This window comes from Zootoca vivipara, chromosome 5 (genome assembly GCF_965207765.1).
Source record: "Zootoca vivipara chromosome 5, rZooViv2.hap1.1, whole genome shotgun sequence".
Lineage (NCBI taxonomy): Eukaryota > Metazoa > Chordata > Lepidosauria > Squamata > Lacertidae > Zootoca > Zootoca vivipara.
This window is the reverse complement of record NC_142588.1, coordinates 27,292,755-27,318,399: the sequence shown is the minus strand read 5'-3', so window position 1 is coordinate 27,318,399 and position 25,645 is coordinate 27,292,755. Positions and strand designations below refer to the sequence as shown.

Genomic DNA, 25,645 nt, shown 5'->3' with positions numbered 1-25,645 from the left:
GAGGCTTTTGCCCCCCTCCTCCCATGTGCCCCCTGCTCCCCACCACCACCAGTTGGCTTCAAGAGGGTCAAGCAGACCCCCAGAATAGCATGCAGCAGGGAGGAGAGGGGAGATTGTTCCATCTAGCAAGCTGGAATGCTTGTAGTGACAGAACAATCTACTTAGTGCTATGCAGAATTCCTCCTTAACTATGTTCTTAAAATTCCAGTTTAGTATAGGTGCTAATTTAGCTGAAGGCTAAAGAGAGTGTAAGAACCTGAAGCTCAAAAAGATGATTTTGGGGAGTGGATTTTTTATCCAGCTGTTAACGTTCTGTCATGGTTATAGGAGCAAAGAGCCTCACTAGGTTTAAAACAGACTTTGATAAATTTATGGATGACGCTGCGTGGCTCCTTCTCTGGTCTTTTGGGTTCAAGGAGGATTCCCCTTTATCTCTCATTTGAATGCCTCTCTGTCCCTTTCATGTGCGCTCTAGCACTACAGCTAGAGAAACTAGGTTGACTACCCATCTAAATTTCTTTTGAGGTGATTTGATACATGAATTTCTCAGGACAAATATACAGTGATGGTGATGATGTGTGTGTTGTTGTTTTGGGTGGGAGCAGCATTAGATTGCTCCCCCACCCCCCCAAGGGCTGGAGTAAGGGTGCACATCAGACCAGACACAAGTGTTTGTTAAAACAAGCCACCACAACTTCATTGACTACAGAGAAGTAAGCAGAATTGACATGGCACAGGAGTCTTCAAGTATTCCCTCCTTCTGAGGGAGTGGGTCACTGGGAGAGGGCCTTCTCATTTGTGGTGGCCTGTTTGTGGAATTGTTCCCCAAGGTAGGCTCACCTGGTATCTCGAATGATCTATTTTTATATTGTAAACTGCCCTGTGATCCTTGGATGAAGGGTGGTATAGCAATATAAGAAATAATATTAACAATACCTTTTTGTGTGCCAGCCAAAACCTTTATATTTTCCCAGGCTTTGGGTAGCTGATGTATTTCTACTTTGCTTATTTTATTGATCCTTGCTTTTACTCTGCTTTTTTAATCTGTTGCCTTGGACATTTTAATTGAAGAATATTATAAAACGATTTCAATCCATTAAAGAAACAAACAAACAAACCACAATGGCGCCCATTCATTTGGTACCGGTAGATAGGATGGCCGGAAAGGAATGGTTTGCTGTAGAGTCACAGTCCATTTTTCAGAAGCTCCTCCATGTCAACTTGTACCTTTTGTGTTCCAGTTCTTCCCTTCTGCTAGTCTGACATGTGATGACACTACCCTGATCTTCTGCTTGCTGTTTGGCCATATAAACGCTTCTGACAGGAGCTAACAACATTGGTGCTAAACCACACTGCCAAAATAATAATAATGTCATGTATATGAGATTTAAACCCAAACCTCAGCATTTCAGCCAAGGAATAGAAGCAACATGTGACTTTTAAAGTTAGCACTCCCTACTTTGTATAATCTAGTAGCAAGAACATGCAGAGGAATTATTCAGCAAATTGTGAATAACCCATACAACAATAATGGAAGTGGCTGGGGGGGGGGAGAGGGGAGAGATGAAATTAGTCAGATTTATTTATTTATTGTGACTCATGCGCTTGTAGAGAGAGGGTGCTTGCCCTGCTGTCAAGCAGTCACAGCACAGAATTCTGAAAGCTTCCCTGGCGAGCAGAACCTCCTCTTCCAGAATAAGCATTGGCGTTGCTGAGTGAATCAAATGGGCCTCGAGAGGCAACATCTTGCTAAAAGCTGCATCGCGTGTGACAGGGGCATTAGGACAGACATGAAGGAGAGTGTCTTTGTCAGACGTTGTCATTGTGTTTCTGTCTGGCATTCCTAACCTGTACGAAAGCCGGCGGAGATACAGGAGCGATAAAAGGAAGTTGGCTAAAATGTGTGTTGCTTTATTAAAGGCTGTATTTTACAACTGTAATTCTTTCCAGGTAAACATCACTTTACTGGACATTAATGATAACTACCCCGTGTGGAAGGATGAGCCATACTTCATTAACTTAGTAGAGATGACTCCTCCAGACTCGGATGTCACAACGGTATGTGCTGGTGGGGAGGGGGAAGCATACCCACAATTCTTTCTGTAGTTCAGAACCATCATTTTAATGTATTATATAGATGTGCAGATTTATGTATTTAATTTTTAAAGCAGGTATGAAATAAAAAGTAATTGGCACACATAGTCTGCAGGTATGTTTGGCCCACTTTACCCAAAAGAAATACTCATAAACACTGTTCTGATGTTGCATGGAAGCTTCAGAAGAAAATGGGCTTACAGAAGATGGGATAATCACCAACAGAAGCAGTTCACCTGGAGGGGCGGAGCCACAATGCTAACTTCCCAGCAGCTGTGTTGCTGCTGCTGCTTACTGGGAGGGGGAGAGATCAGGGCTCTGCAGGGGCACCTGTGGAGCCAATCAGGCATCCCCACTGACTTCCTCATTACCACATCACTTCCCCTTCCGGTAAGCGTCATTGCTCGTCCAGATATATTTGCTCAGAAGCAAGACTCCTCGAGACTCTCGGGTAAGTGTGCCTAAGATTGCAGCCTCATTCTCTTAACTTCAGATTTGGTTGTGGTTGCTCACTGGCGGTGCAAACACATTTTGAATATGAGCAGAAGCGTTCCCTCCCGTGAACACAAAGAGACAGTGCCTGTTAACAGGCTGTGAGAGTCCCTGCTTCCAGGACCTGACACTGGCTTCTTACACTTCTTCCAGGGCCTGATATTGCTGCAGTTCAGGTACAAATAAGTGTTAAAGCCAGTTTTCTATTCTGGAAATTAAAGTGCCATGGCAACATAAGAAGTTAAATTTCCCTGGATAAAGGCTGGTCAGTAGATCAGTGTTTCTCAACCTTTTTTGGGCCACGGCACACTTGTTCCGTGAAAAGAATCATGAGGCACACCACCATTAAAAAAGTTTAAAAATTTAACTCTGTGCCGCCCTATATTATAATTATGACTGTAAGAAACACTTGCCAAATATTGCTTTCCGGCGGGTCAGTGTTGCGTATTGGCGGCCGCCAGGCTCGTTTGCACTGAGCTTTGGGAAAGAGGAGGAGAAATATTGCTTTCCCGCGGGTCAGTGCTGGTGACAATGTAAATCGCCCTTCTCGTCGCCACACGTCGCGGCACACCAGCCAGCGTCTCGCGGCACAGCGGTTGAGAAACGCTGCAGTAGATAGCCATTTTTAATTCTATGTTTCAGAATGTACTGATAGAATAGGGATAGAGATCATTAGATTAGGAGCTGATGGATTGTCCTTCATTAACCAATGAGAATGCATTGCTAGCTACCCCTCTTTTTATATTCCATTGTTGAGTCTTGCATTGCAAACAGCTTACATGGCTGGGCCAGAACTCCTGGTGGCAGAAATAAAATAAAAGCAGTAAATCCCATTTTCACAGCTTTCCTTGCTTTTGAGTGGCATGCAGTGAAAATAAATTATTCAATGTTACTATTATCCATTAAGGGGGAAGGGGAATCAGCAGAAGGTGTGATAGAAACCAAGAATGGTCAGCTGGTGGCCAGCAGGTAACACCAGGCGCATACACAAAAAGATCAATGTAATTAAAAGAGAGGGAGAAATTAAAAGCCTTATTATTTATTCAATTAATCAACAAAGGCAGTTTACAAAACATGCACTGAACAGTATATAGAAGTTGTCAGTTTATCACATAACTCTGAAATCCAACACCTGATTGCAGTTTCCGCACATTAACGTTTTGTCAGGGAACTGCTCATGGTGTCATCTGCACGCCAGCCAATAAGGAGCCCTCTGTCATGCTGCATCACAGCACCTCTGGCACTATATCAAGGGCCATGTGCTTCCACCTGATTATGGAAGAGCAGCCCCAGACGACCCAATTGTGGAAAAGACCTTACAGCAAAGATTGGCCCGTTCCTTAAGAGCTTAGCTTACCTGGTTTTTGTTGTTGTTGTTTTTTGGTTATTTAAAGCATTTTTGCCCTACTCTAAAAGAGTCCCCTACCTACCCACTTTCACACACATACACCCAAGTGTACAAGGCTGGCAGACCCTAGTCTAAATCTGCCAGTTTGCAGTGCGTTATTTTATTTTTAACATAATGACCAATTCATCTTGCTGTAAAGACATGTGGATTGCCAGTAACTGTTAGCGATGATTATTTATTTATTGCAATTAAAGGCATAGCCTCTGTAAGGTTAGCGATAAAACAGTTTGCAATAAAGTGGAATTGCAGAGGTTTAATCATGAACTGGCCATTTAACCCTCTTTTGCTGCACCTGCAACCATTCCCAGTCCTTCACTGGGGAATTTGGGAATCAGGATTTCAACTGGAATACAAGAGCAGGCTTATAACCAGTAACAACGTAGGTCAGCCGATAGCATACACCTTCTTTAGTACAGTGGTTTTCAAACTTATATTACAGTGGTTCCTCGGTTTACAAACTTAATCCATTCCGGAAGTCAATTAAACCAAAGTGTTCTTAAATCGAGGCGTGCTTTCCGTACTGAGACCTCCTGCCGCCAGTGCCCTTCCACCGTTCAGCTTCTGTATGTCTTCCAAGGCAAAGTTTGCTAACCGGAACACCTACTTCCGGTTTTACAGAGTTCGTACACCAAATAGTTCGGTAACAGGGCTGTTCGTATACCGAGGTACCACTGTATAGGGAACCTTGGACTTTCTTAGAAACTTAGCAGAGTTTCTTAATGGAGAGGGGTTATATTTTTCACTCCATAAGATGCATCTGACCATAAGAACGCACTAAACGTACTAAACTATTTAATAAACAACTGGTCCTGCCGCCGCCTCTCGCTGGGGCAGGCATAGGAGGTGCAGTTGGGAAAGGCGCTGTGCTGTGCCTCTCCCAACCATGGCTCCTATGTCGCCTCTTGCGAGCGACAGAGGGACGAGCAGCCCTGAAGGGCTGCTTTCAGGCTGCTCGTCCCTCCCCTGCCACTTTACCGCTGTCGGTGGCTGCAGCGGAGGGAGGAGCAGCCGTGCCTTCGCTCCATAAGACGCACAGACATTCCCCCTTCCTTTTTAGGAGGGAAAAAGTGCATCTTATGAAAAATACGGTATATGCTCCTTTCGTGATGGGAAATGGTAAAGTTCCGATATGTCTGGTTAATGCTGGCATGAACAAAGTGTGTCCCTTAAAGCATAGCACAGTATCCTTTGTGACCCACTAAGGTTCCGTGAAAGATGAGCAGGCAGTTTTTTCTTAACAGACAAGTCAATATATAGGAGGTTTCCTGAAGGGGGTAGAAAAAGAAAAGGTCAGTGGTATGTATTTATTTAGTCATATGAAGACTGTGACAGTTGCTGCATTCTCCCCACCCCGCTGGTATTCATTGGATTCTGAAGCACCAAGGCTACATAATTTATTCCAGTTCCAGTTCCTGTACCATGAACTCTGTTTCCTCTGCTGTGGTTCTGGACCTTAATGTGATTTGGAAGGCATAAAATCATAGTCCTCACATTGCATTCACAGTTCCCATCCTTCTGCAAACATGGCATAGTCATTCATATTGTGTGTGTGTGTGTGCGCGCGCGCGCGCGCATTAGGGTTGCCTCCGTGTGTTTTAAAGTAAAATTTTGGGCCAATTTCAACTTTCCCAGCCTTGCTTGCGACCTCCTTCAAGGACCTCTCTGAAAGGCATTGATTTAAAGCCTTTCAAATCCCTCTGGCAAAATAAAAGAGAAGGAGAGGGAGAATTATTCTCCATCACACTAGGAGAAAAATGACGGGCGTGAAACAGAAAATAAATGAGGGGAAAGCGGAGAGAATCCACAAAATCATCAAACAGGAAAGACTGTGTTTTTTATTAAAAAAAAAATACCATAATGAAACATTAATCTTCTGGGGAGGAGGGGAAATAGCAAAGGTCTCCCGTCCAAGTTCACTGTGTAGAAATTAACTCTCAGCTACCTTAACTGGCCTTTGAGCTCCCCCCCCTCCCCCATCCATGAACAAGCCTTGCCCCTGAGTGCTCCATCAGGCTTGACACAGCTCCGGCTCCTTGTACTTCTGTTTCTGTTAGGGAAAATGTGTTGGCAACTTAACACGAAGTAGCTTTAATGAAACATGAAATCAATTGTGCATGTGCTGATCAAATACAATTTATTTCTATGTAATTAAAAAGCAATATAATGACTTCAAAAGTCCAAATCTGGTTCTCATTTAGAACTCCTGCTACCAGTCAGTTTCCATTTCAAGATGTTCAATTACAGATTGATTCTCTAAAGTAAATTCAGCCACCTTTCCCCCCCCCCCACACACACACCTTGAAGTAACCTTTCCAGTCTCCTTGTAGGAGACGCAATATTCTTTAAGTCGTATCTTTGTTCTTATTGCCTGTAATTTGTTGTTCGCTCCTACTGTGGTGTGGTGGTTAGTGTCAGACTGTGACCTGGGAGACCAGTGTTCGAATCCCTACTCAGCCATGAAGCTCACTGGGTGACCTTGGGCCAGAAGAAGAAGAAGAGGAGTTTGGATTTGATATCCCGCTTTATCACTACCCGAAGGAGTCTCAAAGCGGCTAACATTCTCCTTTCCCTTCCTCCCCCACAACAAACACTCTGTGAGGTGAGTGGGGCTGAGACTTCAGAGAAGTGCGACTAGTCCAAGGTCACCCAGCAGCTGCATGTGGAGGAGCGGAGACGCGAACCCGGTTCCCCAGATTACGAGTCTACCGCTCTTAACCACTATACCACACTGGCTCTTAACCACTACACCACACTGGCCAATGACTGTCTCGGCCTAGTCTGCCTTACACATGCCTTTGAGCTCCTTGGAGAAAAAGGTGGTAAATAAATATGAGTAATTTAAATAAACTAAAATATAAACAATCATTTTTCACCAGGTTCCTGTAGTCCAGAAGACGGCTTAGAAAAATATAGATACACACCATCAAAATAAAAAACATGCCACTTTCAAACAGGTTTAAATACTAAACAATAAAAACAAACAGGCCAAAGCCAGAACACCAGCAGCAATGAAAATATTTGCAGTTTACTCGCCAGTGGGAAAACTTGCAGGAATAAGGTAGTCTTCAGAAAATTATTCTTAGTGGATGACCCTAGTCAGGAAGTTTCACAAGGTAGATGCCACTGCAAAGAAGGCTCTGTCTAGTACAAAACTGAGCATGAAACAAAGTAGCCTCTGTGTATCTTAAAAGATGAAGAGGAACATGGAGAACGGCACTTCCAAAGTTTCATGGGCTGTTTGTCACATTTAGAGGCATCTTCTGGTCTTGCAAATACTTCAGCATATATTCAGAAGTCTTTACAAATTAAGACATAGTGTATATGTATTTGCAGCCACTGTCCCGTATTCCCCTTTGGGGGTGATTTAAAAATAAAAGAGTTTTATACAGTGTGATCCAAGTCAAATGGGAATAATATTTATTTATTTATTTATTTATTTATTTATTTATTTATTTATTTGTCTGTCTGGGCAACCAGGCTGATGCATTCCCTTTTCCACAGGCACCTGCCTCTGAATAACACAATGAACTTTCTTTTGCATCCATTCTACTCTCCCCCTTTCACCCAGTGGACATACACAGTTGGCAAACAGGAGTTGCATCTCAAGGAATACAAATACCTTTGCAACACTCTGCCAGAAAACTGAAATGTTGCAAACACTTGCAAATTAATTGCAATATGCAAATGAGCAGTGTCCTTTAGCAATTAGCATGGGTTGTGTGGGGTTGTACTAAAGTAACCATAATTTCAACTATGTTTGGATATGATAGTGTGCTTTATTTTTTAGATCATATTTTTTTGTTCATTTCCAACTTCAATGTAACACTAACAAAGGAAATAAACAAGGGAAGAGCCAATAGAAATCACAAGTATGCGCGAGCACAGATATTACATTTGAAAGCAAGAGCAAAATGGAAATAAAAACCCACTAGGCGAAAATAAAAATGAATGCAGTGTTAGGACAGGAGCCATGGGGATAATATCTGGGGATATGGTCTGTCCAAAAAGGAAAGTGATCATTTGGTGGGCAGCTAGTACATCCAGGTTGAGTTAGAAAGATTAGAAAAGGCCACAAAGCTGTGACAGGGTGTTTTGTAAAACCAAACAAAATTATTATTTTTTAAAGGGAAGGGCATGCAAAAAGGAAGGGGCAACAGAATTCTGATTCACCTACATTCTGTTATTCTGTATTGCTTGGACATTTTTTTCACTGGCACATCAGCCATGGTGACTGTTGCTGTACCACGAAAGAGCATCCGGACAGCTTCTTCAGTGAGACTGTGTTGTGTACTTAAGTGAATGAAATTGGAGTCATGCTTTTATTCCGCATCTTTTCTGTTTCATGCTTCAGTTTAGAAGCCAGCTATACAGATGCACACAAAAAATGAAAAAGGGTTTGTTTGTTTTGTCTCTTATCAATATACCATCACTCTTTTGATCTCTGTAGGTGGTAGCTTTTGACCCAGACCTGGCAGAAAACGGTTCCCTCGTGTACAGCATTAGACCGCCAAATAAATTCTACAGTCTTAACAGCACCACAGGGAAGATTCGGACAACAGGGGTTGTCCTGGACAGAGAAAACCCAAACCCCCAGGAAGCTGAGCTCATGAGGAAGATTGTGGTCTCTGTCACTGATCGTACGCTTGTTTCAATTGTTCTGTGAATACTTTAGCGCTCAGTTAACTACCTGCTATACATTCTTACATACTAGCTGTCACATTCTTATATATATTGTGCTTTTGATTTTTTTTTAAAAAAACCTCATCCCTCTATAACTTTCCCCCATAATAGATACATAGCAAGAATAGCAACAATTATAGATTGCTTAAAGTTAGATAAATGCTAGCTTCTATACTCTTACTTCTGCAATTTATTTTAACGGTTTTGTTATCGCTCTGACATTTCCCAAGTCTGATTTTTTTTCCCCATTGAAAGTGAATTGCCAATTACTTGAAGAGGAACGAACAGGGGTTTCTTCTGGATAAACAGAGGTTCACTAAGACGAAATATTAGAAATTTTCTTTTTCAATCTTTGGGGTGCTCGTGGGACTAGTTGTGACTCTCCTGATCTTTGCAGGTGGAAGGCCACCATTACGAGCCACCAGCAGTGCCACAGTGTTTGTAAACCTTCTGGATCTCAATGACAATGACCCCGCTTTCCAGAATTTACCTTTTATCACTGAGATTCCTGAGGGACTTCCAGCAGGGTCATCTGTTTTCCAGGTGAATCGGTGTTACTTTCGATTTCTACCATATACTGTACTTGCTGAAAAGTGTTTCTTTTTTTTAAAAAAAAGCCAAACTGTTTGGGCTTCCATTGCAGATGTAGCACTGAGCAGTAGTCATACTTTCCTCACTGCAGTTTTACTGTAGCTTTCAGTAAAACCAGTGCCCCAGAATGTTTTCAGGTAGCAAATATCTCATACATTTTCTCACACCTGACTTCTATCTACATTCTGTACTGCTTGTTGAAATAAGCCAAAAGGAAGCTGAGAAAGCTAAAAAGAGGAACTGATAGACTGAAACCCCCTCATGACATCAGATCATTAGTTCACCCACTTTCCTTTATAGCTGAATGTGAGTTTGGCAGCCTTAATCCGTCTCTTTCAGCGTAGTCTGTTTTAAAAAAAGGTGAACACATTCAAGAGACTATTCGCGCTGGTTCTTTCACTTCTCTGCATGTGATCTGAACTGCATTGTTTACCCTTTAGCGCAAAAAAAAAAGTTTCCATTAGTTCCACTGCGACATCTTTTTGCAGTGCAAATTGCAGGCATGGTGGGGCTGATCCAATCTCAGGAACAATTTTGGTGACGACTTTGTTTTATTTTTAATGAACCAGGTAGCACTAGGTAGCCCCACACTTGAGGGCAGAGTGCATTCGAAGTCAGTTAAGGCCATGTGTAAATTTGGCCCCGAGCCGGTGGGAAGTGATGATGTCATTCTGCTGGGATCTTAAAGCTTCTTGGTTTCACCTTTATGTGAGGGGGGGGGAACTCATCAGAACGTTGTGCTTCACTTTTTGCTTTCTGTCTCAGGTGGTAGCCATTGACCTTGATGAAGGCTTGAATGGTCAAGTGACATACCGTATGCAGGTGGGCATGCCTAGGATGGACTTTGTCATCGACAGCAGCAGTGGTCTTATCAACTCCACAGCTGTTCTAGACAGGGAAAGGATTGCCGAGTACTACCTCAGGGTAGTCGCAAGTGATGCAGGAGTGCCGTCCAAGAGTTCTACCAGCACTCTCACGGTCAGAGGTGACTGAAGAACCGAAACACTCTGGATGCTGTCTCACTGTTACTGCTGTGTCATTCTTTTTTATAATAACAATAATGTATTTAGTGTGAGTGGTTGTCTGTATTTCAAATGGGATTTCTCACCTTCTCAAATACCTTCAGATAATTTTCTGTGCTTAGATTGAGCCAAACTAGAGCTTAAATCCATGGTTCCCACAGGGTATGCCACAGGGGGGATTTGATTTGGGGAGGGGGGCAATTCAAGAGTGAGTTCAACCAAGTTAATGGCCTTTTAGGCTTCCTCCGCGTGAATAGGAGTTCACTTTTTGAATAAGAAGAATTATATGTCACAGGGGGAGGCATCAGGATTTTAGAGACGCTTAGGTGGGGCATGGCAAAAAAAAAAGGTTGGGAACCACTGGCTTAAGTGCTCAAGGATTGCACAGCACAGAGTCTGGGAAAATGCCCAGCGAAGGGAGAGGAGGAGATATGCGTAACTTCTACCTTGTTCTACCTTGTTGAAGATGCACATTTTGATGCACACAACCCCCCCCCCCCAAAAAAAAACCCAGCTCAGACAAGGAAGCTTGAAAATCTCGCCTGGTCCTGCTGTTGCAATTCCAGAATTTTTCCACAACAATTCTTAAATTGCCAAGAATGCTGCTGTTGCTCTTTAGGAGCCGTTCCTCCAACATGGTGAGGGCCAGGGCAAAGGTGGGCAAGCCTTGGTTTGATTCCGTGCAGGTGGCAAAGAGGGGTAAAAGTAAAGGAGCTGCCCAAAAGAGAAAGAGGGGTTTAAAAAAGAAAGAAAGAGAGGGGAAAGGTGTGCCTTCACCCCACTTCCCATGCTGTGCCGAGAGAACCTGAGAAGCCCTGGATTATGTGAGAGAAGCCCATGCTGTCACTGTTCCCTGTGCTACCAACCCTCTGGGAACTGTTTTAACGCTGGCATGGGAAAGAGCAGCAGTAGGGATTCCTGGAGCTTTTTGCAGTGAGCAGGTGCGCTGCAGCTCCCATTCTGCTAAAGCAATGCAAGAACCCACCCTTTTTGTTTGTACTGGCCATTTTCAGTTATAGCTGTTCTAGAAGTTGTTATGCGCAGGGTTGTAGTGATGATAACAAAGTCGCGTAAGATCCAAAAGGGTTTGGAGGGCACTCTTTATTGGACCAACATGGCCACTCTAATGGAAGGTTTAACTTGCTACAGTTAGTTCCATGTTTAAAATACTTTTTAAAAAATGAAAAGTGATAATTTATTTTAGGTTTGGTCCCCAAGTCATTTGTAGCTAGTTTTTAATGAGTTTTTAAACACAATCTATGATGCACTTTAGAAAGAGTTTTGTTTGGTTATTCCAGATACTTTTCTGCTATACGATGATAGAAGAAAGTCTCCACAACTTTAACTTCAGGTGTCTAGGAATATAACGTGTTTGTGTGTTTTGAAAAGTTATGAACTTATCTCAGAATTTAAGAATGTCAGTGATAAAAATGTTTATGATTCTCAGCTATTTATAACTCTGGAACTCCCACAGTCCATTTCACCACTGCCTGTTTGCCCTTTCTTCTACTTCCTTGAATGGACTTTTTAAGGGGGTAGCTGATGTGACATAGTTCTGGTCCCTAGCTGAACTTCTATGGCAGTCCCTTAGGTGGCGCAACAGGTCTGGGCACCTGGCTGTTAACCAGAAGCTTGGTGGTTCAAGGCCACCCAGGGACCGGCTGTAGGCGGGATTCCTGAATTGCAGGGGGTCGGACTTAGATGCCCCTTGGGAGTTCCTTCCAACTCTACAATTAATATTATTCTAATATGCATAGAAACAACGGGGAAACCCAATGCATGGCTTCTTACAGTGGCTGACACTGCACCTTTTAGCCGTGCCAGGTATGGCTTTGAAGCATGGCTCAGAGTAGACCTTGATCAAATTCTCTCTTGTAGTTTTAGATGTGAATGACGAGAACCCCACCTTCTTCCCAGCTGTCTATAACGTATCGCTTCCTGAAAACGTACCTCGCGATTTCAAAGTGGTCCGTCTCAACTGCACCGACGCTGATGTGGGTCTCAATGCCGAGCTCAGTTATTTCATCACAGGTATCAAGCCTTTCTGGTCCACTTCGGAAGTAAAAGCCATGTACCTCAGAGGGGGCAGAGACCACACACTGGTCAATCCTTATTGCTGTGTCCTCCATTTTCTTCCTTTCAGATTTTAGCCTCTCCTAGCGTTGGCGTTCGTCCGGAATTTCCCAGACATTGCCAGGATTTGCCCGTCGGAAACAGTGCCCGGGCAGAAATTGCTGAAATGTCTGGGGAAATCTGAAAGTGTAGGTTTTGGTGAATTTCCTTAAAAATAGCTCAAAAACTTCAAAAAAAAAATGAGATCTTGCAACCCTAGCTTCTCCTAGCCCCAAAGCTCAGGGTGGGTAACATTGAAAAGGCATAAAATCCTATTCGGTTGGAAGCCGCCCAGAGTGGCTGGGGAAACCCAGCCAGATGGGCGGGGTATAAATAATAATAATATATTATTATTATTATTATTATTATTATTATTATTATTATTTAGCGCAGAACAAGAATAAGCCAACTCTTGGTTTATTAAAGGTTTGGCCTCTCTCTCCTTAACTCCATGCAAAGGAAACCATCACATAATTCTGCTCCTCCATCTGTCACCAAGTAGTGCTCTTTCTCCTCTCCCATCTCTTTCATACTTATTTGGGAGTGGTTCATAGCTATTTCAAACCACCTCCACTTCTCTAGCTTTGTTCGTGGGGAAGCATCTCTTCCTTGGTCTGTAACCAGCCCCCTTCCGCCCCTTGGGAATATGTTGTGGCACCGTGGTGCAGAGTATTGGTGCAAAGCAGTGTGGGGAAATTCATGTAAATGAAGACAGCCAAGGGGGCTTTTCATCCTGCTGTTAGGTTTGCAACGGCTAATTTGCATGGGGATTTGCATATGTTTCCCTATGATGCTTTGCAAATGATAGCAGAACTGTTGTGGGTTGTTTGCTCCTGAGAATTATCTATGCTTCATCAGACTGAAAGAGTCATCAGCTGCCTTATGTCTGCAGAATGTGGATATGACAATTTGAGAAAGGCATTGTCGCCGAACTCATTTGCAGTGCTTGCCGAAGTGCAGCCCAGTAGGTCATATTCTGATGTAGACAATGGTGTGAAAATAGGTCTTCATCTTCTTTGTAAGGAGCTACTTCCATATAGCAGATAAGTTCTGGGTATGTCCGCATGATCCTTTTGGAATTTATATACGATTCCTCCTTGAGAATAGGTCAGCCACGTGTAGTAGGCTATCATTTCAAGTCCAGAAACAGGGTAGTCAACATTTGGGATACCTCTTCCTAAACAGGGCCATCTACATGATGGAACAGTTTGAGCCCTTGGCCGCGATGCCATCCAATATGGCGCACGATGCAGCCTGTGTCCCTGTGCACAACCTGTAGTAGTTATATTTTTGAGTGGTAAACAATAAGGGAGAGCCTGCCTCTCTAAATGAAAGTTTCCTAAACCATGTTTTTGAAAGTTGGGATGAGCAGAAACAAGCTGTGCAACATCTGAGCTGCTGTATGAAAGCAGCACTTCCTGGAAGACTTCGGCCAGTCTGTGTGAGGATTAATGTTTGCTAACAACAATGCGCAGGAAGCATTACAAACATGCAACATAATCTAGCCAAGGTTGAGCCTCACTGACGTCAGTGGAAAATAATAATGAGAATTTATTCCTTATACCCTGTCCATCTGGCTGGGTTTCCTCAGCCACTCTGCGTGGCTCCCAACAGAATACTAAAAACACTGTAAAACATCAATCATTTAAAAACTTCCCTAAACATGTACATGACATACATATGTTGTGTGTGATTCTGACTAGCTCAGTTTGTGAACCACCAGGCCAAATGCAGCCTGTTACATACACATTATGGTCTGTTATGTGATTGAATGTGTGTTATTCCCCCACCCCTACACACACACACACACACACACACACACACACACACACACACACACCTACCTACAGCTGTGTTTTACACATACGGTAGACTTTTTTATTATTATTGTAGTGGCCACTGGCAAAAATAACATAAAAAAGAAGAACTTGACCGACCCCCCTTTTTAATTTTTTTTGCAAGAAGCAAAAGTAGGTGATTAATTGACCTGTGATGAACTGTCATACATGGCTGATGGGGTATTTTAGCTTGCTGGGTCACAAGCTGGGCAGGCCTGCAATCTCACTTTAATTGAAATCAGTGGGACCTAAAAGTATGCACACCTTACAATCGCACTGAAACCAACCAGGTATGAAAGTCGTGGCTCAGATCTTAAAGGTAAAGGGTAAAGGGACCCCTGACCATTAGGTCCAGTCGTGACCGACTCTGGGGTTGCGCGCTCATCTCGCATTATTGGCCGAGGGAGCTGGCGTATAGCTTCCAGGTCATGTGGCCAGCATGACAAAGCCGCTTCTGGCAAACCAGAGCAGCACATGGAAACGCCGTTTGCCTTCCCGCTGTAGCGGTTCCTATTTATCTACTTGCATTTTGACGTGCTTTCGAACGGCTAGGTTGGCAGGAGCTGGGACCAAGCAACGGGAGCTCACCCTGTCACAGGGATTCGAACCGCCGACCTTCTGATCAGCAAGCCCTAGGCTCAGTGAGTTAACCACAGCGCCACCTGGGTCCCGGCTCAGATCTTACCAAAAACAAATAAGTTTTGTGCCATTGCCCCCCTACTTGGATTATTGGATCTAGAGTGGCATTCCACAAGCATGTATTATTTCCGAAGGCTCTAAAACTTGTCCATTCTCGCCCTCTGCTGCTCAGAGTCCCCAATGACACTCTATATCTTTATTAGCAGCCATTAAATTAGCAGCCATTAACGGCCATCTATCTACAGGTTTACCACTCCCATCAGCCCATCACCCATTCCCACCCACCCCCCTCTGTATATATATAGGGTCTGACACTTCTGTTTCTAGTGTATCTGAAGAAGTGTGCATGCACACGAAAGCTCATACCAAAATATAAACTTAGTTGGTCTTTAAGGTGCTACTGAAGGAATTTTTTTATTCTATATCTTTATTGTACCATTGTCGGTTAATGTACAGCAGGGGTGGCCAACTCCCAAGAGACTGTGATCTACTCACAGTTAAAAACTGGGGGGTTCAGGTCAAAGTTGTTGAGCTTTTTTAGGGAGGAGGAAGGCCCCATTTTTGGGGGTCCAGGGCAAAAATGTTGAACTTTTTTAGGGGACCCAAACTTGTTGAGCTTCATTGGGGGGAGGCAGTGATCTACCACATACTGTATGTCCAATGTCCACCTGTTGGACGTGCCTGATGTACAGTATTACTTTATAGCAAGGGGGGGCGAATCAAGAATCAATATGTTTAACGTAGATTGAAAGAAAGCATTGCACAGTTATCAAGCCATGAAACCTTGGAAAGGCTTTAAAGCAATAAAGCCACCGTGATTCAAGAGCAAATTAAAACAAGTGAGGCTGAGATGGAGTCCTTGAAATCTCTAATTTGGGCCACAGCACTGGCAATATGGCTTGCATTTTGCTGCTCCAAGTAAATTTTGTGCACTCTTAGAAATGCTTTTGGGAAACACACAATTCACACTGAATCCTTAAATGGCTTTACATTTCTGTGAAGCGCTTAGGAGACATCCTGTGGCAAGATCTACTGGGATGAGCACCTTAGGATGCAGCAGATCTCTGGATTACCAGACTGATTACCAACTGAGTTGGGGCGGGGGGCGGGACTTAGGCTGTAAAACATTATTTTAAAGGCTTGTCGCTGCTGAACTTGGTATGGATCTGTTGTAACTTTACTCTGACTTAATTTACACTGGCTTGCTTTATGCCAGTTTATTGTGCCGAGGATTGTTCCCGTAGGCAAGTCTCCCATAATCCTGTCCCTGTGGTTTTGTGTCTTCTGTGTAAGTAATAGGAGATGTTTCTGCATTATAAGTGGATGCCAGTTTCAGACCTATTTAGCTATTGGAGGTTTACCCAGGAACTATGGAAACTGTAGCACTATAAAGAGCCTAGATATGGCTGACTAAACTGTGGTTCTCAGGCCATGCTGTTTAAAAAATTGCCTGTGTATATAACTACTAAAACATGTAAACCAGGCATCCCCAAACTTCGGCCCTCCAGATGTTTTGGACTACAATTCCCATCCTTCCCGACCACTGGTCCTGTTAGCTAGGGATCATGGGAGTTGTAGGCCAAAAGATCTGGAGGGCCGCAGTTTGGGGATGCCTGGTGTAAACCGTAATTGGAGTATGTGTTCTCATTTTTCGAATCCATTTTTCATTCCAGAACTTTGATCATGAGTCCCTTAGGAATGATGTTGTTGACCTTTTTGTGTATTGATGTACAGCAATCAGAACTAAAACTGTAAAAATTTATTGTAGCAAAAGACATACTCAGGGCAAAAAGACTGATTGGGGTGGATAAATCATTCCGAAAGCATTATCTGTCACACCTGTGTACAGAGTGAGTGACATGTAGGGTTTGTAGGTGGTCATGCACATCAATGTATGTATGTACATTGAAGTGCGTGTTTTCTGAAGATCTTAGTTCCGCAAGTCATATTCCTAAATAAAAAAGTGTTGTTTTTTTAATTTCCGTGTCCTCATTCTTCTTTGAATTCCTTCTTCTTCTTTCCTCCCCCCCCCCTTTTTTATAGGTGGGAACCAGGATGGAAAGTTCAGTGTCGGTTTTAGGGATGGAGTTGTTAGAACAGTCGTCAGCCTGGATAGAGAAACCATCCCATACTATACACTTATCCTGGAGGCCATTGGTAAGGATTCCTGTGGACTGCTTTTGTTTCCGTTATCTGAGCAACTGATGTGTCTCTTCCAGACTGCCTCATTTGGGGTGCAATGGAGAGGAAACAGTTTGCAAAGGATTCATACAAATTAATGGGGCAATCTTCTGTTGCCATTTCTGAAGTTTTCCTTCCAATTCCATTAGCAAATCTCCCATCACCGTATGAAGGGAGATAGTTTTGTTAACCATCTCCAGTTAATCCTGGGCCTTCCATGCACCTTTCTCTCATGTTCTGTAAATAAGCCCCTTTGTAGCTTTAGACGAGAGGGAAATTCTGTGTCTTATTAACTTGCTAATGATAATATTCCCCGGTGTACTGTGTAGTGAAATGCAGCCAGTTGCTACATACTTGGGTTGAATGTAGATTAATGAAGACAACTAGCACAATCAATGGGATTTAAGTGTTAAACAATGTCTACTTTTGATCACAAAGGATTTTTCCCATGTAGCGCAAATTTATGACAGACTTGACGTTATTTGAAATGGAATATAATTGGCAGGATTAAACATCTTTGTGGTATTAATAATTCTGCAGTTTCGTACTGATGCTTAGCTCAAGTTAATATATATATATTTCATATATTTCATAGGCTTTTCAAAGAAATCTGAAATTTAAAAAATCGTAAAACAATTACAGTGAATTTGACATACATTATAATCAAAGCTATATATATATATTCAACAGCTAGTAGCACCATCCTTTGGCACCCTTATAAGTTGCACTCTCTCTTTGATAATATTTCATTGGTAGTGCATCAGGAAGATACCCTTGTAGGCCTTGTAGGACTGGAATCTGGAACTGGGGAGATAGATGTTAGCCCCAGTCCCATGTGAGAGTCCATAGGTTCATAATCCAGTCAGGCTTGACACCTACAGAGCTACCTTTCAGAGTCTGGGAAGAAGAGAGGACACCCAGAGGAAGTTCAGAAGACGACGACCAAAATGACCAAGGATCGGAAACAGCCACCTCTTTGAGAAAAAGTTACAACATTTAGAGCTTTTTAGTTTTAAAAAAATGATGAATAATTGAGGGACATGATAGAAGTATATAAAATTATGTTTGGTGGAGAGAAAGGGGTTAAAGAGAATGTCGGAAAAATTAGGGCAAACGAAAGGGTGTGTACTTCTTCAATTTGCTACCAGGCAATGTAGTAATGGCCGCCAATTTAAATGACTTTAATAGAGAATTAGATGAATGAAGATAAAGCTAGCCATGGCTCTGGTATGCCTCTGAAAAACTGCTGTGCATCTCCATACTGGTTGCTGAAAATCACAAGTGGGGCAGGTACTGTTGTGGATTTCGTATAAATGTATTGGTTGGCCACAGTGAGACTAGGATGCTTGACTAGGTGGGCCTTTGGCCTGATACAGGGGGAGCTGCTCTTACATTCTTACCTGGAGCTGATAGAGTTTAAGGTGCCCCCCAGAAATTTTGGACTCGGAGGGAATGGGTGGAATGATTTGACAAGTGAGCTGTAGACTAAGGAAAAGGAGGAAGTACCTGGGTTGCTTTGCCCTTGCTTGCTTCTGGATTTGTTTGCGTTCAGTCAACATGCAGTCAGTAGACCTGCCTTTTCCCTAAACGTTAGGAGATTAAGATGGACCACTTTGTTCTCACAGATAACGGCCCAACAGGCAAACGGAGGACTGGGACAGCTACCGTATATGTCACTGTGCTGGATGTGAATGACAACCGGCCAATCTTCCTCCAAAGCAGCTACGAAGCCACTGTTCCTGAAGACATCCCTGACTACAGCAGCATCGTACAGGCATGTAGCTAAACTGTTTGTTCTCGGTAAGATCCGGTGGGGGCAATGGAAGAAGAGAAGGAAGAAGCCCACCTGCTCTCTCTCTCTCTTCATCCTAGCTGTTACCTGGTGTCGCAGTAACGTGATACTAAGGTTAGGCCATGCCCCATCTACCAGGATTTTACTGCTTTATGTGCTTTGCTGAATTTAGCAGTCACTTCCTCTGTCATTGGCAAGTCTAAGAACAGGAAACAGGGCAATTCATAGACAAGTAGCAGCATCAAAAAGATCAGGAGGCTTTGAGTAGCAGATTCAAAAACACCATTACAACCGTGTTTCCCCTTTTTTAAGATGTAGTCATAAAGTAAGCCATGGCAGGGTTTTTAAGCATTTGAGAAATATAAGGCATACCCCAAAAATAAGACATACTTCCACACCGCGGAAACCAACCCCCACAGGCACCTCCACTCACAGAGTCACTCCTTGCAGCCGGCACTGCAGGAGCGCGCTCAGTTGTGAAGCCATGCTCCAGTCAGCTGTTCTGCAGCACTCCGACGCAGCGGAGGTGGCAAGCACGGGGAAGAAAATGGTTTTTAAAAAACGCCATTTAAGAGGACCCTGTTTCTTGTCTCCCTGAGGGCAGTGGTCCCGGTGACAGGCGGCCCCTCTGCCGCAGGAAGAGACTGTAAAGTCTCCCTGGAAGAAGCAGTGAGCCCAGCTCCTTGATTCGGAGCCGCTGCGTCTCGAGCAGTTTCTGCTGGTTCTCGATGTTCTTGAGCTCTCCATGGCCCGGTTGGGGCTCTCCGAGCCGGGCACCCCGGGGCCGCCCCCCGCTCCCCCGTCCATAGAGAGTGAGAGGAAGAGGGGCGCGTGGGCACTTGGCGCAGCGCAGCGCCTGGCGCCTGGCGCCTCCAGCTCCCGATCGCGGCAAAGGGCACCACCCCGCACCAGCTACGGACCTGCCCCGCGGCCCGCCGAGGGCTGCCGGGCTACGGCAACCATCCTGCCTCTGGGAGCCTCGGGGAAAGAGCGCGAGGAAGAGCCGCTGCTGCCGCTGCTGCAGAAGCACTGCGAGCGCACTGCCCGGCAAGCACAGGGCAAGCTCCAGCCCTGCGGGAGGGGCCAGGCACGGAGCGAAGGGGCGACACCGGAGGGCGGCCTCGATGAGTCCCGGCCTGGCGGGCCAGCTCCCGGCAGACCCGAGCACAGCCCGCCGCTGAAGGAGGCGCCCAGCGAGAGTCCTCAAGGCTGAAGCACTAAGGAAGGGCTCGCACTTCCCCTTCTCCCTCCCTACCCCCGGTGCGCGCTCCCCTGGGGAGGGGGAAGGGGTCAGGGGTGCTCAGATCACGGATCTGGAGAGAAAGGGGCGTCAGGGGGCGGGGAGGGGAAAGGTTGCATGGAGTTTGGTTGGGGAGCTCCCTTGGCAACAAAGTTTCCCGAGGCCCAAGACACATCAGAGAAGATGTCTGCAGCTGCAAAGGCAACTGCAAAAACCCTCTCCTTAATTTCTGGCTTGGCTGCGAGGGAAAGCGTTGGCACTGATTTTGGGTGCCAGTAAAGGCGACATGTTGAGAGATGGGCGCTATGAGGGGCGGGAAGCAAAAACTCCTGTGAAGTTCCCCTGCACAAGCACCCTCAAAAGGAGCCACCAGTCGCTGCATCCTGGGAGAAGCGTGGTGTTGCTCCTTCCTCGCCATCTCTAGGGGTGAGGGAGAGGAAAGCCCCCTTTCCTTGACAGCCACTGGGCTCCGATATGGGGGAGTGTTTGCCCACAGACGGCAGCTTGTTTGCCATTTCTTGTCGGTGGCAGATGGCTGGCTTTCTCCTTCCTCCCTCCCCACGCATGGGTGTGTGTTTGTGTACCGTAAAAACTGTACCGGTAATAAATAAAAAAAGACATCCCACCAAAAGTAAGCCACCCTGTGCTTTTTTGAGAAAAAATGTTATAAGACGGTGTCTTAAAAAAGGGGAAACACGGAAGAATAAAGAGGGTAGGGGGAGCCAGGCTCAAGGAAACACAATTCATTAGCTGGGCATCGGAAGTAACACTGCTGCAACATGGTAACCACAGAATGTAATAATGGAACACATCGCTGCTGTACTGAGCCAGGGAATGGACTTTAAAGCATAAAAGAGGGCTCCTAAACAGCTACTTTCAGTGAGGCACTGGCTGAGCCTTCCAGGGCCTTTCTTGACGAAATAGGTATGCTTTGCTAGTGTACAAAACAGCTTTAAATAATAAAGTGGGATAGAATAATTTGGAGTCTTGTTTTGCTGCTTTTGTTTCCCTCTTTGAAACAACCCTTCATGGGATGAATGGCAGTAGAGCTGGGAAATGAATGAATGCATTCACAACATGTCTTTTGGCGTTCCCAGATTTTCTTCAAAACCAAACATTTTTATTTTCTCTAGCAAACACAGAGGGGTATTTCCAGCATGCTCTGAGTTGGCTTGCTGTTCCTTGAATTCCCCACTCTAGCCTGCCAAGAGGTATAGTGAGGTTGCAAGCTTTTGTTGCATATCACATGAAAATTTTGCACAGTGGAAGGTCAGCTATGTTATATAAGAAGTCTGGGATAATGTTTTCGAAATTTCAGTTGACTGGGGACAGGAGGGGATTGCCTCTAAATACTCAGTGCTATTTTTCTAGAAAAAGATGTGCCGGAGCTCACCATGAACTTCTCCCTTGTTCTCTTAGAATGGCAATGGTGCCCACCTGAGAGGTGCTGGAGCTGAGCTCTGGTGAGCTCCAGCTAAAAGGGAAAAAAAAGCCCTGTAGATAACCTAACCGCTAAATCTGAAAGTATGATAGGTGAGGAAATTGCTATGGTGGCCTTATGGAATATGAAGAATAATGCACCCCATAATGGGGAGAGAGAGAGAGAGAGAGAGAGAGAGAGAGAGAGGGAGGGAGGGAGGGAGAGTGACACACACGCCGAATATACTAGGGGGTTAGCTCACCATATTATCAGTCCCAGTCTCTGTATTAGGGATTAGGCTGAGATTGTGCCTTGCCTGAATTTGAACCAGCAGCCTGCCCATTCCACATTGTCTCTATATAGCATTGTGGCTCATGCCTTCCTTCCACCACATCACTTGCTGCCCCCCCCCCACTTGTAGTAGAGGAAGCAGCTGTGTTTTAACACCCAGAAGTAAACTCCTATGGGCCCTATAGGAGATGCTCTTGCTTCCTGACAGGACCAGCCCCTGGTATCAAACCTGCATAGATTGCAGATGAGTTCCTTATAACTTCAAAGTTCTCTTCCTCCACCACCAAATAAAACTTGCAAGGCGGCTGTTTCATAACGTTGATTAGGCCCTTTTGATGGTTTTAAAATTAAAATATGTCAACGCATCAAAATATGATTTTGTATGGGAATGACATAAATGCTTCAAGATTTGCTTTTGTTTATGCAGTAACATTTCTGATTGTCTCTTGATGTTAACATGAGAATCTGTGATAGGGAGCAAAGCAATAAGAAACAAAATTGAACAGAGTAGCCAAGTTCTACTGAAGAGACCGCAATAAGATGCTGTTTCAAATAAAACGTACTATGGGAATGTCTGCAAGGGAAAGGCAGTGGGTGCCTATGAGGGATCTCCCGTGAAACTCATTTTAATAAATTGGAGAGATTGCTTTTCTGACCAAAACAAAAGTCAAATGCATTAAAGTGAACATAAATGCTGTCACAAATCAAATTCGGGAAACAGACAGGTTTTTTTTATTTTTAGTTTAAAATCCATTTTACAACTGAGTGAGTCAAGGGAGGTGTGTTCTGCCTTCATTTAAAGTTTGTCTTTTGCCAGGTTATGTCATAAATCTTCTTAAAGTGATTGGCACCATGCACTACTCGTGTTCTGAACTGGGAATTTTCCTTTGGATCAGATGCAAAACTGTCATGTCCTAAAGTGTTTAGGAAGAGGAGAGTGCTGCATTTAGGTGCCTAAATCTGATCAGCTAGTTGATATCCAGCCTCTTAAATATGCTGTGTGCTCAATATTAATAGCTCGTACGGAGTTAGTGTAACTTAGTGCCACCAAACTTCACAACTTGTTCAGACATCTATGATTGGCTCTCCCATGGTATTTCTTTTTATTTCAGCTTTGCATCCATCCATTACCACCCCCACCCTTGATTTGGATTGGGAACTAGGAGGAGGGGAGGTTGATGCTTTCTCATTTACACTGATTCTTCAGCCCTCTCTTGCAAACGCACACACACAGACGGGGTAAGCTCCTGTTGCTTGGTCCCTGCTCCTGCCCACCTAGTAGTTCAAAAGTACATCAAAGTGCAAGTAGATAAATAGGTACTGTTCCGGTGGGAAGGTAAACGGCGTTTCCGTGTGCTGCTCTGGTTCGTCAGAAGCGGCTTAGTCATGCTGGCCACATGACCCAGAAGCTGTCTGCGGACAAACGCCGGCTCCCTCGGCCTCTAGAGCGAGATGAGCATCGCAACCCCAGAGTCATCCGCAACTGGACCTAACGGTCAGGCGTCCCTTTACCTTTACCTTTATGGTTTCACTATTAGTTCCTCTTAATAGTAACTTAGAGGAGGGATCTGTATTAAAGAATCAGCCCCAGGGAAATGTCAGCTCCATCCTCTTTGTCATGGTCTCTGTCCAAATTAGGAAACCCCATGGCTTCTTTTAGGGGAAAATTGTCAGGAGAGTCAGTCACTGAATTAGGGTATCATGTGTCGCTTGGTTCTTAGTGGCTTAGCTGCCAGCCAGAAAGTCCTTCCCCTTTAAACACACACACACACACACACACACACACACACACACACACATTTGAACAAGCTACTCCCTTGGAGCCTCAGTCCAACATCTGAAACATGGGGCTAATAATAGTGATCTCACTTACTGGGTTGTTTATAAAGTGCACCGACTATGTAGAGCACCATGAGATGTATTCAGTGGCTACATAAACAGAAGGCAGAATTGTTCCCCTTCCTTTCCTGCCATCTGCAGCTCCCAAAAAAGCTTTGCCCAGAGGATTGAGGTAGGAGGCTCCTGAACAGTGTGGGCTCTGTCAACGCAGAACTTCAGCACAAGGGAAGAATTGTCTCACATCAGGTGGAGGAACTTTGCATGAAATGGAGCTCCATTGGGTGCAGCGTTCCTTTCCCATTTTCAGGGGATTCCCCCGTCACACTGCAGCTAGCATTCCTGCATTGCACGGGTTGGACTGCAGGACCCTTGGGGTCCCTTCCGACACTACCATTCTATGGTGCATCAAGGACAAAGTGCATCAATCCCCCGGAGAGGCTTTTTCTCGTGCCACCAATAGATGCAACCCTATAGAATTCCAGATATTAATTTAAAATAGTGTTCATCATTGACACTACAAATGGGCTTCATTGCACTGTGCAGCTACTTCTCAATTCACAAGCTGCTTTGAATTTCAGAAATGCACAAGCTTCTCTAGAGCAGGCATCCCCAAACTCAGCCCTCCAGATGTTTTGGGACTACAATTCCCATCATCCCTGACCACTGGTTCTGTTAGCTAAGGATGATGGGAGTTGTAGTCCCAAAAACATCTGGAGGGCCGAGTTTGGGGATACCTGCTCTAGAGTCTCTACAAATGCATTCACAGATATGTCTGGGTGGCCTTTACTGCTTATTTATTGAAGTAATCCCCAGTCCCAGCAGACGCTTGTGTAAGTTGTTGTTGTTGTTAATTACGTGAGTGCCTGTGGCACAATGTTGTATATCTACAGCCATTAAACTGAAAACAAAAATGGTGGAAGTGCAGTCAGATCATTTAACACACACCTGTTTTAGAAAGTAGGTCGACTGAAAGCATACATTTCTGTATACTGTACACTCAAACATTACAGAATTGTATTGGAGGGCCTTTCAGGTATAAGGCTCCGATCTGAGAAGAAGCTATATGAAGTAAATAATCCACTACAAAGCCTCCCCCCCCCAAAAAAAAGTCCCCCTTGAAGTGTACACTTTTTATTCCCATTTGCTCCAGTAGATCCACTCGGTTGTAAAGTTTCAGCTTCCAATAAATGATATCACACTTTTGTGATGTCTAGATGGTTAGTGCCCCTTGCTGGATGCTTCGGAATCTATTATGCAGGTGGAGCTGTTCTTTTCTTAGCCCTTCAGGTTACAAAACAATGGTTATAATTCAGATATGGCACTTGGGCCCACTGAAAGTTAGGTAACTTTTAAGTGCTTCATCATCCAGTTGTGAGACTGGTGTTAATGGATCTTGGGGAAATTTAACTGTGCTCGGGTTGCACTATTTCAAAATAAATAACTTGCATGGTATGCCAAAGCTCTTCTCCCTAGCTTTCTTTCACCTGTCCCACATGTTCCATCTAGAGGTACAACTAATAGGCAATTAGCAAATCATTTCCCAGTATTATATAGATAGCCAAGATACCAGCAAAACAGACCTTTTAAAAAAAACTAGCTTCCCACTTTTTAAACATTTATGTGTTTATTTAATGAAATGTGTATACCCCTTAACTGTCAAAATCTCTAAGCAGTTTTCATTAAACATGTTGTGATCTTTCCGTTCTTTTTTCTTTTTTCATTTTCTACCTCAAAGAGCCTAAGAAAGATTACTTTAAGAAACTGCCACTTTAAAGGGGGGAAAATCCAAGATTTTCAAAAGTTTTCATATTATATTGCCATTTCCCCTTAACCCACCCATTCCCCAACTTCACCTGCTGGTTTGCATGTGCGGGTTTAGTTGCTGAACTCTATGAAAGAGCAGATGGGGAGAGATTTGCAGGGACTGCGGGGGGAAATGGCGGGCCACTGAAATGCCAAGCACCCCACCCCGCCTTTCTCCAAACCCCCCCCCTGAAGCTGCCGTT

General features: G+C 44.3%; 1 protein-coding gene across 1 annotated transcript in view; it reads left to right on the top strand.

Annotated features, from left to right (window-relative positions):
- CDH23 (cadherin related 23) overlaps positions 1 to 25,645 on the top strand; it is a 397,278-nt gene that overhangs the window by 267,365 nt on the left and 104,268 nt on the right. The window contains exons 21-27 of the mRNA XM_060274909.2: positions 1,951 to 2,058; positions 8,442 to 8,631; positions 9,072 to 9,217; positions 10,031 to 10,250; positions 12,166 to 12,318; positions 16,920 to 17,033; positions 18,683 to 18,831. Coding sequence (XP_060130892.2) covers positions 1,951 to 2,058; positions 8,442 to 8,631; positions 9,072 to 9,217; positions 10,031 to 10,250; positions 12,166 to 12,318; positions 16,920 to 17,033; positions 18,683 to 18,831 — 1,080 coding nt within the window. The remainder of the gene's footprint in view (positions 1 to 1,950; positions 2,059 to 8,441; positions 8,632 to 9,071; positions 9,218 to 10,030; positions 10,251 to 12,165; positions 12,319 to 16,919; positions 17,034 to 18,682; positions 18,832 to 25,645) is intronic.